This window comes from Leptonotus elevatus, chromosome 19 (genome assembly GCF_054856555.1).
Source record: "Leptonotus elevatus isolate MCC_2025b chromosome 19, RoL_Lele_1.0, whole genome shotgun sequence".
NCBI lineage: Eukaryota > Metazoa > Chordata > Actinopteri > Syngnathiformes > Syngnathidae > Leptonotus > Leptonotus elevatus.
This window is the reverse complement of record NC_141257.1, coordinates 2,430,600-2,444,825: the sequence shown is the minus strand read 5'-3', so window position 1 is coordinate 2,444,825 and position 14,226 is coordinate 2,430,600. Positions and strand designations below refer to the sequence as shown.

General features: G+C 44.3%; 1 protein-coding gene across 1 annotated transcript in view; it reads right to left on the bottom strand.

The window, feature by feature from the left end:
* The window catches only part of erf (Ets2 repressor factor), a 31,552-nt gene extending 24,545 nt beyond the window's left edge, over positions 1-7,007 (bottom strand). The window contains exon 1 of the mRNA XM_086062247.1: positions 6,336-7,007. Within this exon, the coding sequence (XP_085918373.1) occupies positions 6,336-6,357 (22 nt within the window). The 5' untranslated portion in view covers positions 6,358-7,007. The remainder of the gene's footprint in view (positions 1-6,335) is intronic.
* Between the last annotated feature and the right edge of the window lie 7,219 nt (positions 7,008-14,226).

Sequence of the window (14,226 nt, the reverse complement as noted above, 5' to 3'; positions counted from 1 at the left end):
ATAGACGTCAAAAATTCATTTGAACTATTTCTATTAGTTATTATTTTTCCCACTTTTGTTAACAAGAGTATGAATACCTAGAATTTTTTTTTTTTTATTAGAACAGATATTAAAAATAATAATAATCGTGAGTTAACTAGTGCAGTCATGCGATTAGTTACGATTAAAAATTGTGATCGCCTGATGCCCCTAATTTTTAATAATCTTTTCTTTAAAAATAATGTTTTATGAAATATTACAAGAAAATATTAGAAAAAAATGAGGGACACAGGCGATTAAAATTTGTAATCATAATTAAGTGCATGACTTCACTAGTTAACTCACGATTATTATTATTTTTAATATCAGTTCTAAATGTACAAAAAAATGATAGGCTTTCATACTCTTGTTAACAAAAGTGGGAAAAATGTTAACCTAAAATAACAGCATCTTGTAGTCATTGACACAGTAATTTCATAATAATTCATAAAATTGAGTTAAAACTAAAAGAAACAACGAGTGCGATATCGATTTGTGTTGGCCATTTTTCTGCCACGAGATGGCATAATTGCATTTGTAAGACGGTGACAGCTTAGAGCACATTAAGAGCTACCTAATCTTTAACATGAAGTAACTTATGAAAGTCTGCAGGTTTTTAAAATTGTAAAATACAACTTGACCCCAGTCACATTACATTTATCACTGCTAATTATTGACGTGTACGTGTCAGCTGCGTTGCGATTGGAATTCACCCCTTACAGGCTTTCGACGTAAGGGGCGGGCGGTCATTAAAAAAAACGAGTAGCATTAAAGGAACTTGAAACGAACGCACTGCAGACACACAAACACGTCAATCAGCAGCCCCCCCCCCCCCCCGAGTTTATTTGGCCCGCATGTCCCAGCTTGTGCGCGACCTCCTTTCTATTCTTCCGACTCGGGTCACCGCAGCCACTGTATACACACGCACAAACGCGCGCACACACTCACGCTTCCAGGAAAGGATGCCTGCCACCACGGTGACGACCCGAGCGGCGGCTTCACAACACGCCAGGGAGATGCTGACGTCACTCTGTGGCACTTTTCTTTTTTTTTCCGGCCGTTTTTTCTGGTCCCAATCAGGAATGCGATGGGGGGTTGATGCGCGTGACGGTCGTTCGGGGAGTTGCTTCCTGCCATTATTGTATTTACTCCATCTGTCGGACGTCTGATTTATTGATCAATGTCAAAACAGCAGCATGATTTATTTTCTAACCACCATTTGACTGATAATTATAATGTAGAAGGTTAATAGTCATAGGTTTGAGAAATAAAAATGTTGCAATGGCAATGTGATGTGCTTTTGTTTTTTTTAAATGGACAAAATGTCTCGCATAAACATGGCCGCACACGTGCCAACACCGTATAAATCGGCATTTTCTTCACTCAAACAGAAATGACGCACGGCTGTTCAGGAACCAAAATCAGGCGTGGACGGGAAGTGGGCACCGACAGCATGTGATACAACAACTTGTTTGCAAAGTCACGGCCGGAGAGTCAAAGTCAACCACATCATCCGTCACCGGCATGAATCGTTTCAATTTGTGAATCGTGAACCGCAAAGACACAGCGGATTACTGAACTTTTTGTCACTATTTTCAAAACCTTGAACGGCAGATTGGAAGATTCATTTTCCACCGTAAGGACAATTAAGGCCTCGATTTTGGAAAGGGTGAAAATTAATCGGGTTCAAAGATGAGACGAGCCGTAAATTTAGTCACCCCCCCCCCCCCCATTTTCAACGGCATATAATCGCCATTTTCGCCATTCCCTTAGAAATGGCGGAGACGGGAAGTGGTCACCAGCAGCATGTGACAAAAATAAAAATCACAAACTTTAGCTGATTAGTTTGGTTTCTATTGTGCACAAAATGGCCTCCAGTACTCAATTTCAACAAGTTATTCCTGCTTATAACAAACGGTCATCTAATAGGTGAGTTTTTCAGCAACACAGTAAATGATGTAGAATAAATTTGACTCGATTTAGAGTGGGACCAAATAGACTCCGTTTTAGAGTAATATTTACAATTGGAAGAGAGTAAAATAAAGAATAAGATTTAAATAAATAAATAAAAGTCACTCAAGGGTTGAGGAACGAACTCACGACCTTCAATTTAGGAGACACTTACCACCTGAGATATGGCCACTCCTACGGTTTGCTTATCTACAAGAGGAGATCAAAACCATCGGAGTCCTGCAGGTTTGAGAGGTTTCCCTACTCGAACCGCAGCCGATTCCAATTAACAGGATAGTTATCAGGCTTATGCAGAGCTTGCTGATAAGCTGATCATGAATCAGCTGTGTTGAAGAAGTGAAATATCCAAGACCTACAGGTCTCCGGCCCTCGAGGACCGGATCTCGCCATCCTTGGGATAGACCATTATCAGCATTTTGACGAATATCGGCATCAGCCATTTTGAAGAATCATATGACCGATAATAGAACCATAAAAAAAAAAAAGTGTTCACTTCAGGGAACTCATTTAAATTTACTTCTTCTTTTTTTATGCTGCTGACCGTGGGAACTCTCTGCACCTTCTGTTTTTGTTTGAAATCAAAACTAAGATAAGTAAAAAATATATACACTTCAGATATTTTGAAATACTTTATTTACTGTAGAAAACAATTTTTTTAAGTTTTTATTTAACTTTAGAAAACGTGCTACTGCCCCTAGGAGATTTCCATAACTTTTTGTTAGATTTTTAACACAAAGATGTCTATTGATTAAGATTTTTTTTTTTTTTACTTCCAATATTTTACAAACCCTGAAAGTTGTTCAATAAACATATGCTTCAAAATTCTTCTTTTTTTTTTTTTTTGAGCTAGAGTTTGTTTTCCCCCCACAATTTTCATGGCAATATTTTCCCTTTTAGTGAAAATGAGTATCGGCTCCAAATATCAGTTATTGGCATCCTTGACAATAACTAATAATAATCTGTATTGGCCCCGAAAAACCCTTAACGGTCTAACGCTACTAAATAGTGTCAAATTGGCTCTACATAATTTACTGTGAAATCACAAAAAAACAATAAGCAAATTTCTGAATATGTTGGAGATTAAGTGCACATTTGTGGTATTTTTTAAGACCTTTTAAGTTAGAATTTACGGGTTAAGTGTTATTTTCAAGGATAATTAAGGCTTCCATTTTGGAAAAAGGGTGAAAATTAGACAGAACATGATTGTAAAAAAAAATAAAAATAAAAATAACTGCCTCGCATAAACAACCCATAAGTGTACCGATTCCCTCCAATTTGATCAACACTATATAATGAATCAACATTTCAAAAGGGAATGACGCACGATTCCGAAGGAGCAAATTCTGCCGGCGACAGGAAGTGGGCACCAACAGGCACGTGATGCAACAACGTCTACACAAAACCACAGCCGAGGATTCAAAGTCAACCGCGCCGTCTTTACTCAGCAACACCTTCGCAAACGTTAGCAAGGACCGGCAGGGGGTCCCCGTCTTAAAACAAAATGGCCCCCGGTGCTTCATCTCCATATCTTGTTCTTCCTGCCTTCGACAAATGGTGGCCCCAAAAGGGCAATTTGGGCGGCCTCAAAAGTCAAACCGTGGCCGCGTTGCGAGCGCGTCAATGTCACGCGGCGCCAAACTGACCCGACACGTGGCCACGCAACACAAACACACGCGCGCACACACGACAAGTCACAAACACATAAATGCGCTGGCGGTCATTAACAGCGGGGCCCGTCCTCGCCAGACTTAACGCCGGCTAATTGCTCATGTATGGCCCCTTTGACTGGGCTCCCAGTTAGCGCACACGCACACACGCACTCGCGCACACGCTAAGCACAACAAAGCGCGCCGGCCGTGACGTCGGCCGTGTTGATATAAGGAGCAAACACAAGTGGAAAATTGGACTTGCCAGCGGCCAGACTGCCGACTTCCTGATAGGAAGAGTTTGACCCATTTATATTTACACGTATGTGCATGAAGTCACACAGGAAACGCACACACAAAAGGCCTGTGTGTGTGTGTGTGTGTGTGTGTGTGTGTGCGCGTGTTGCGTGCCACAACAACACAACCGGGAGATTGCGACTGAAACGTTTTGCATTGTTATGTAGTGCTTCATTCTCTTTACACTTGTTTAAAAACAAACAAACAACATATGAAACATAAACAAACAACAAAAATGAAGTCACGTACTAACAAACCTGCAATAAGACCAAAAATAAACACACTTGTTGCCACGCTGTAAAGACGTGGCCACCATTTTAATAGAACCAGTAACGTCATTAACTCATTCACTCGCAGCTATTTTCACTGAAGCAACCCCCTTCGCTCCCGGCTGTTTTACTGGATTTGGACTGATTTTGCAAGGCCCACAGAATATTGTGGTCTATTGCTGTCAAAACAAAGAAAGAAAGATTAGTCTCTCTTCTTTCATCAGGAAAAAAAAAGGATATTTCAATCCATTTCCATTTTGCAGCAATTAGCATTAGAAGATAGCCAAGTTTCAAGAGCTTTTTGCAACATGGCCCTGGTTGATCTCTTATACTCCCCTGCCACCTCGCTGGCCGTTTTTGTAATAACTACCATTGCTTTCGACGACCTCTTCAAGTCAGAGGCTGCATCAAAGCCTTGTGTATGCTCTAGCATCAAATAAAATAAAAACGTATAAATATGTTTTTGGGACCGTGGTCATATTTAAAATAGAACTGTTTTTTTGGGAGCAAATAAATTAAAGTGGATTATTTCACGTGATTGGCCATTCTCTTGCCAAGCACACCATCATAGGCGTCTTATCCCAGCAGGGGTGATCTAATCAGGCCGCCCTGGCCCTAATCTCACGCTCGTCTCCCGTCAAAGCATCGGTCGATATGGAACCGGGACCGGCTGTCGGGTTTGCAAAGCTCAGGAGGGGCGCGTTTGTATCGGCTTTAAGAAAGAAAAAAAAACGCGATGAGCGTTGAAGTGACTTGGCCCGGAATCGGGTCACACCACAGATGCAACAAGCTCCTTGCGGCGAAGCAAAACCACACTTTGTACACAAAACGCGCTTCCTGGTTTGCCACATTGGCAAATATGACAATCTTATCCGAGAGGCCACAACGGCACGTGTTATTTACTACCGGGTTACGATGCACTGAAACTGATTCCAGTGGCAACATTACGCATCTATCCTTTAAATAAATAAATAAATAAATACATGTCGCTTGGCTTATTTTTAAAGTCAAGTAAAAGCGTGATAAAGTAGCACTTGAGTTGTCGCGTCTCTGTTTTATTTTACAACTATTCTCAGGAAGCAGTCTTATATATTTTTTCAGCTCGCTTTTTGTAGTTTTTACACCGCGGTGAAATGGCGTCCACATTGCCGCAATTCTACGTTCTTATCGGTCTCATCGGTGCACTCCTTTCCCACGGTGCCCTCTCATGGCCAGACTGAGACACTACATAACTGAATTGCCTTGTGCTACAGGCTGCCCTGAATGGAACTGTATGGCAAGTGTTAGGAAAATGATGCGTATGGGTGTTAAAATGCACATTAACGGCAAGTTGGTACGCTTAAAAATGTTATATTGCGTGAAACTTGGGGCCGTGCTTTTGTAAACTTTGTGTTTTTGGAAAGTATCAGATTGGAATATACAGTAAAACGTGTACCACAATTGCAAGAGGTACCGACATCATAAAGTGTTGGTACTTGGATCGTCAAGTACGAGAACTTGTCCTTGGCGAAACCAAGTGATATGCATGCCAAATTACTGACTTTGCTATTTACGTTTGAGGGGCTGTGAAAAATTTCAGTGGGTTCCTAAAGTCGGACAAATTGTGTATCGTGAATTTTGCCAAACATATTTTGTATCACGCATCAGATCTAAAATGTTAATATTCCAAATAGTGTCAAAAATAATGACCTTCTAGAACATTGAAACCCATAAATAGGAGTCACGTCTCTGGATTAACTGTTTAAAATAATACATGCAAAATAATGCAAATAAACGAGCACGTTTCCCGGCAGGGTGGCTTTGCCTCAACTCCTCCAAAGTGCTCAGCAGAACATCACCGTTGATCAAAAAAGCGCCTGGGGCACGTCAAGTATGATGCAAATGCTATTGTTAATTCACGCCGGCAGAGAACGTTCCCTTCTCGGGCGTGTTGAACAATAGCGACGGAGAGTTTGGGACGGAGCCTCTCAGGCGCCATCGCTTGCGGCCACTTTCCCTTGGAGAAGTTGGCGACTTAGCTTGCTAGCGGCGGTTAGCCACCAAAGCTAAACACTCTTGTTTCGCCCCTACAACACATGTTTTCAAATTAAGGGGGGGGGGGGTCAAGTTTAAAAGTATGAGAATATATACTCACCCGGGTCTCCCGGGGTCTTCATTGCGGTCGTCGACGGGCTTCTCGGCTCACTTTTCCCGTCGAGTGCTAACTTTTCCCCTGGGTTTAGCTGGCTAGCCGCGTTAGCCTCTCAGTCCTCCCGTGTTTGTTCTGAGTGGCCCCGAAGAAGAAAAAAAAGCAAAAAAAAGCAGCAGCTCCTTCGGGTTCTTTCACTCTCAAGCCTGGCTTGGATTACTTTGGCTGACTTTTTGCACGCCGCTTGGAAACTTTTACGAGCCGCGTTGAGGTTTTTTTTGTCTTCATGCGGGAAAAGTTGCCCCGTGTCTCCGCTGGGGGGGAATCCGGTAGGCAGGCCGAAGTTGGGGGGCGGGTGCCGAGGGCTCGCTTGACGGGAGCAAAGGAATGGAGAAGAAGTGGCGGCGAGGCTACAGTTCGAGTCGGCTTGCGGGAGCGACGTCGCGTGGTGGTCCACTCGCCTTCCACATCATCGTCCGCCTTTTCCTCCTCGTCCTCGTCGTCGTCGTCTTCCGCGACCCAAACGGCGGCGATGCTCGAAGAAACAAAAGTGACCGAGCCAACTCTCCTTTCTGTGCAATGCTTTCTCCGGCGCACGCTTTTTCTTTTTCCACTCAGTGCTAGAGCGCCCCGGGCCCCCTTCTCTTCCTCCTCCTCCTCTTCTTCTGTCGGGTGTCGTGTTTCGCTCTCCCCTCCTGCCACACGGGGCCGCCCACGCGCACCCACGGAGGGAGGCAGAGGGGGAGGGGGGGGGGGAACTCAACGCCCACTTGTTGCCAAAAGATCGTCTTCGTTCTTTGGATTTCAACATTCCGTTTGATTCAACATTTTTTTTTCTCCCTAGAAGTCGACTTTAATTGGATTAAAACGACATCTTTTGTTTAGGATTAAACAGACACTATTCTTGAACCATTCTTATTCACGGAAACAGCGTGGCAAATGTGTGCCCTAGTCATTTACAATGAGCGTATTGTGCGAGTTCGCGTGAGGAAGCACGGACTGAAGTTGTGCGCGCGTGAAACCGAATTAACAAATCATCTCAAACAAGAATTCCGCGTGCCAAATATCTGCCAATTCAGTGCTGGTGTGAAAGCACGACATCAAATCTGAAAAGTTTGAAAAGTAGAACATGCTAGCATGTCAAACCGACAAGTTACAAAGTCGATTTTGGTCCACTGTTGATGTTTGATGACTTCCACCACGAAGTGCTACCGGTTCTGACAGGTTGCTATGGAAACCAGGACGTGTTAACCTGCAAGAGATTGAGACAGGTGAGGAGGGAAGGAAGAGCCAATCAACATCTCTTTCTCTCTCTCTGTCATCCGTCCGTCCGTCCGTCCGTCCATCCAACCGTGTGTTTGTCAGTCGGAGCGCGTCGTCCGACATCTCACGACAACTGTTGCTTACGCGAGGTCAGCCTCGTCACCTGTTACAGCACAGCCTCCTCCTCCTCCTCCTCCTCCTCGTCATCCGTGAGTGTGTCTCCTACTTGTCGCCTCCTCAGTGGGCGGATGAGGGGGCCCGCTCTACTCCTCACCCTCGCTCGGCCACGCATGCCTCCTCGCCGCAATTGAAGTCGTCTCCTGCACTCCAGGCTGATCGTCAGCTTTTCTTGTGCTTCACCTCCTCTTTCTCCTTCCTCCATTTTTTTCCCCCCCTCGCGTCTTGCTGTTCACACTCCTCAGTTCCTCCTTGGGCCCCGTTTCTTCACCTCCTCTTTTCAGTCACCATTCTATTTTTCTCACTCCCTTCACCTCCTTTTGCTCTTAACCTCCCCTTGCTCCTCACTTTTGCTTTACTCTCTCCTCCTTTCTTTACCTCTTCACCTCCTATGGCTCCTCACCTCTTATCCAACACCTCTACTGGTTACTCACCTCCTTGCCCTGTCTTCACCTCCTCTTCCTCCCGAATTCCTTCTTGCTTATCACTTTACCTCGTCTCGTACCTCACTTCCTGTTCCTCCGTACCTCCTTTTTTTCTCCTAAATTTTTTTTCCTTGTTTTTGTCACTTACTCACCTCCTCTTACTCCTCGCTTGCACTTGTTCTTCACCTCTTTTAGATTCTCAACTCTTATTTTTTCCCCACCTCATTGCTCCTCACTCCCGTTTACTCCTCCCTTCTTTACCTACTCTTGTTCCCCACCTCCTTTTGCTTTTCACTTCTTGCCATTCAGCTCATCTCACCCCTCCCCATTCTCTTTTCTCACTTCTTCCCCTTTTACTCCTCACTTTTTATCCACGCTCCTGAATGTTCCTCACCCCCCCTTGTTTCTCGCCTCCTTTTCTCCATCTCCTCACTTCCTTTTGCTTACCTGAGCTTCTCCTCTGCTTCACTTCCTCCTCACCTTTTTTTCTTAACTTCCTTCTCCTCCTCTTTCTCTTATCCCTCACCTCCTTTTCCCCCTCACCTCAATTATCCCCCCCCCCTTGCTTCTCATCCTTTCCCCCCCTTGCAGAAAGCAGGACGAGTAAGTTGACAAGAACAAGTCGCAACACGCTCGCTGCGCCTCCTTTCCCGGAAAACGTATATAACCCCAACAGCCGTGAAGCTTTTTCGAGCGGCCATGAAACTTGACGTTCATCTCATTCGACTTGAAAACGGTTGAAAACGACATCCACACTCGACCACGTTTGAGGTTTACCCGGCGACCTAAAAAGAGAATGTGAGGAAAAAGCAGAATTGAGCTCGTGACTGACGGGAAAAACTCGGCATCTTTCTGGGAACGATCGCAATCGGGACAAAAAACATGCAAATTTGGAAATATTTGCTTTTTATTGTTGGCAAGATTTGAAGTGGGCGCCATCTTGTCTGCTTGATACATGCATGTGTACCTAATGAAGTGTCCACTGGGTGTCTCTTGCAATGTATTATTTATCGAGCAACACCTGAAGAAAAGAAGATGGGGGGGGGGCAGGAATAGTTTGTGTGTGGAGAGGGGAGGTTCAAGGGGGGGTGTCGTGGGGGGTGGGGGGGGGTCAAGCTGTGTGTCTGCGGCATGAACGCTGCTGGCTCTGCATGTGAAAGTGTCGGCCACAAAAGCCCAGCGGGGCGTCGAAAGTGCAGCATACGTGAGAATTGGCGGCGGGGTCGGCGCTAATTGATCAGCGCACTTTTGTTGCTGCCGTGCTAATGAGTAAGTCAGTCCATATTCCAGATTCTTCTTTTTTTAAACTACAGTATCATTTCTAGGATTCTAGTCCAGAGACATTTTCCACATAGGAAATAATGGAAAGTAAAAAAAAAAATACAACCCAGGATCAAACTGTTATCATGAGAAGTAAACAAAAACAACAACACACAAATACACAAACACACGCGGCCATGCACTCGTGACAGTCGATGTTGCCAAGTGGCCTGCAGGGGAAAGTTTCCTGTTCTTGTTTTGTGCTTCTGATGGACCATGTCGTCCCCCCAAAACCCCCCACTGCCCTCTCGCTCCCTCCCTCCATGATGACAAGTTTGATGAAGAAGGAGCCCCCTTGTCTGTTTCTTGTCAGGTCACATGATCAGATGATACAGGGAAGGGGGGGGGGGGGGTCCGAGGAGGCCAACACCAAGGCCAAGAGGAATGGGGGAGGGGGGAGAAAATGGGGGAGTGGGGTGGGGTGAAAGGGGCCTTTGTGATCAAAAGGCTTGTTTATTTTCTCTGTTGCGCTGGCGAGCTGGCATCCATTGCCGGACGTCATGAGACCCCCACATAAGACCCCCCCCCCCCCCCCAGTCAACGTGAAAGTGCTAACATTCGCGCTAGCTACGCCACGCCATGTTTGTTTACGTTTGGTTTTGTTCATATTAAATGTTAAATAGATGAATTGTTGCAGAGTTGGAAGTGGCTAGCTAACAGTTAGCCTTGTCACAATAAAAAAAAAAGAAATAAGTTGACCAGTGACCACACCAACAGAGACTCAATGCAAATGGGTTATATTACAATTTTATTTTCATTTAGTAAGGAAGGGTTTTCTCAAAAAAAATTCACTCACGGACTCAATACAGTAAAATATAACAATATTGCCATAACTAGAGCATCTATTAAGTTTATATAAATTTTTGAATTAGTGATCCTCATGAATTGTCGCTGCATTGTAAGCGGCTACCTAGTGAGCTAACAGTTAGCCTTGTCACAATAAAAAAGATCAAAGTCGATGATTGGGCCTTATGAAGCCTGCCCAGCAACAAGTGACCACACCACCAGAGACTCAATGCAAATGGGTTATATTACAATTTTATTTTAATTTAGTAAGGAAGGGTTTTTTCAAAAAAAATTCACTCACAAACTCAATACAGTAAAATATAACCATATTGCCATAACGAGAGCATCTATTAAGTTTATATAAATTTTTGAATTAGTGATCCTCATGAATTGTCGCTGCATTGTAAGCGGCTACCTAGTGAGCTAACAGTTAGCCTTGTCACAATAAAAAAGATCAAAGTCGAAGATTGGGCCTTATGAAGCCTGCCCAGCAACAAGTGACCACACCACCAGACACTCAGCGCAATTATTAAGGAAGGGTTTTCCCAACTTTTATTTTTTTTCCACTCACGGACTCACTGCAGTAAAATGAATCCCATATTGCCGTAACTGTGGCACCGACATCAATGTTGGACTCAAACAGGAAGTGTAAAGGAGGACAGTGGCGTGTAAAAGTGACATTCCAGTCGGAGGGAATGCTGAGCGTCATCCAAGTGCTTCACTTCCTGTCCGTGCGCGTGTGTATACATTTCCTCTGACATGTATAGTCTAGTCATGTGCTGCTGTTGCGCATCAGCACTCGTCCATCCTGGATTAGGCTAATTACTTTTTTGGGGGGGGGGGGGGGTCACACACACACACACACAAACGTGGCCTACGTGCAGCAAATTTCACTTTTTTTCCACACGTGCTATTTTAAACTTTTCTAACTGGAGACTTTTTGTTGCCATCATTCCCAGCGTGCGTGTGCGGGACGAGCGGGTGCGAACGTATCAAATGCAGGGCGGAGCAGGGTGGGCTTGGATGGTCTGCGACTTGGCCCGCCGTGTGTTTGCGTAGGTTTTGGCTCCACCTTGGGGTTGTGCGCGCGCGCGCGCGCGTGCGTCTATAGGCCTCTGTGTCTTATTTGGCCTCTTGTTTTTGGCTGCGATGGCAACAGACATCGCAGCAAGGACCGCCGCGGTCGCGACGCTCGCCAATCTGCAGCCCGCCGTCCCCGCCGCAAGGACGACGACGGGGATGAGGAGGAAGGAGGTGGAGGAGGAGGAGGAGGAGGAGGAGGAGGAGGAGGAGGAGGAGGAGGAGGAGAAGATGCGTGCGGAGGAGAGAGAGGACCAACAAAAGGAGGCGGATGTTGAGAAGGAAGGCCAAAAAAAAAAATGGCATCCAAGTGACAACGATGACACGTCGCAACTTGCTGACACCAAGTTGCATTCACTTGCGCGTCGGCAGCCATTTTGTTGTTGTCGCCCCGTTGCCACGCAAGGCAGTGCAACTGTGAACACGATTTACATATGAAATGAGTGTGCGTGCACACACACACGCACACACGCGAATGCAGTGTGAGCCAGGACGACACGCAAACACTCATTATACATGCACTGCAAGAACAAACTTTCGCCCTCACGCGCGCACAGCTGGTGCCCCCCATTCCAACACGCGTATTGTGTATTCCTCTCATATAATCGCACTTTCCCTCTTTTTCTCTCACACGCGCACGCGCACACTTTCCACTATAGGGCAGGTGTGCCTAATGATGTGTTCGGTGAAAGTACACTTGTAACTTGCATCTCTAAAATAGATCAGATCCTGATTAAAAGAAAATATTTAACAAAAAGTCACATTTACATTTATCAGTCAAGAATAGGAAAAACAAAACAACGAATGATGATGAAGTATGAACATGAAAAAGGAAAAGATGAGCGGGCCACTTTCCCGCCAACAGGCCGTCGCGGATTTTTTTCAAAACAAGAGCGTCCCCTGGTGGAAAGACGTCACATTTCAGCTTGACTATACCTGTATTTTGAATCAACATTACCAAAAGAATAAGCTGAAGGAGAGAAGGGAAAAAAAAACATTTATAAAGGATTTGATGAGAAAAGTAAAAATTATTTTGGAAGATGGTGAATATTCTAAAGTTAAATCAATAATGTTTACTTTTATTTAAAAAGTTTTTTTTATGTTTATGTATGAGAACTTGTCACTACATCATAAATAATAACAGTAAATATAAAATAGTGCAACATTTTGATATTTTTTTTTTTACTGCATACACAATTTAGTTAAACTTATGATAGTTTTTATTTTAAAAATACAACTTTTATTAATATATTGCTTTTATGTAAATTAGATTACTAAAGTTAATCAATAGTGTTTTTTTAAATTGAATGAATTATTAGTTCACCACTAGACGGCGCTAAAAATACACACTGGGGCTTTCATGTTCAATATTGTATTAAAATAGTCTTTGAAAAAAATCCCATCTTTTTAGATGATTAAATAAGCTATAAACACAAAAATGAACATAAAGTCAAATATTAAAAAATAAAGTGACGTGCCATATTTTTGTATGTAAATGCCTCGCAATCCAATTTTGAACATGTCCACATGAAAAGTGAACTCGGCTCACCTCTGCTTGACACCTGCTGACTGAAGAGGTCCATTTACAAGCGCTCACACCGGCCGTGTGTGTGCGCGCTGTTCGTATTTACGTGTGTGTGTGTGTGTGCTGAAACCCTGTAGACTTGCGGTTCTGACCCACTCGTTGCCAGAAGAGACGCTGACTGGAAGCACACACGCACACACACACACATGGATGAGGGCCACCCAGAATGGGGCCAAGTGGGACCACCCCAACACTGGCAGCATTCTGCACACACACGCTCGCATACCAACACACACACACACACACACACACACACACACACACACACACACACACATGTGAAGTGTTGCAAAAGTTGCCCGACAAAGCGGCTGCGGAATCTTCTTTCATGTCATCAAGAGTCCGACGCAATCTGAAATGCTTGCAAGCCTTCAGGGTCCGATCGGGTGTTGCAGCATTTGGGACTGTGCAAGTTGTGACGTCTCTGATCGGCACGCGGACGCCATATGAATTATCCACGAAGGTCCGAGGGGCTGCGGGAGTCCGGGAAGAACGTCCAGTTGATGGACAAAAGGCATCAAAAGTCAAAGATCTGACGTGTCGTCGTGTCGCCGGCGGCACAGAAAACAACCAGGAAAGTTTGGCTAAGTTTGGCAGTGATTTCAACTTCGGCCAGATAAGTCAAAAAGCTCGGATCGAAGCAAGATGTCAGCAGCCAATCAGAGTGCTCGGATGTCATCCTTGAGGCCGCTCGCAATTTATTCGCCATTTTACTTTCTGAGGTTCTTGGTAAGATTAGTACGACAGCGTATTGGGGCTACGTATAAAAAAGTATAATTTTTTTCAGAGGAGGGGTAATATTCCGAGAGAGAAAAAAATTGCCACTTTATAAAGTCAAGATTCACATTAAAAAAAAAATTGTCGCAAAAGTGGCAAATTTAGGCAAATATAAATTCGCAAATTTGCCACTTCATTAAGTGGGCAAATTTGTGAGAGAAAAAAATCAAAACGTTTATAAAATGGCAAATTTGCGAGTTTATAAAGTCGCAAACTTAATTTTTAACTTAACTTGGGACTTGATAAGTGGCAAATTTAGGCAAAAACAAACTCATAAATTTGCTAAAAAAACAGTTATACGTGGCCTTAATACTTTGTCGTAGATTAGCATCACTAGCTTAGCATCACGCTAAATGAACAAACACAAGACATGAGGTCTTTGGTCTAAATCCGCACTTTATTTCTAACACTTACAGTTTGCTTGAGCCCCCCCTTCTCCCCTCCCCCCCCCCCCCCCCCCCCCCCCCAGAAACCACAGGCACAC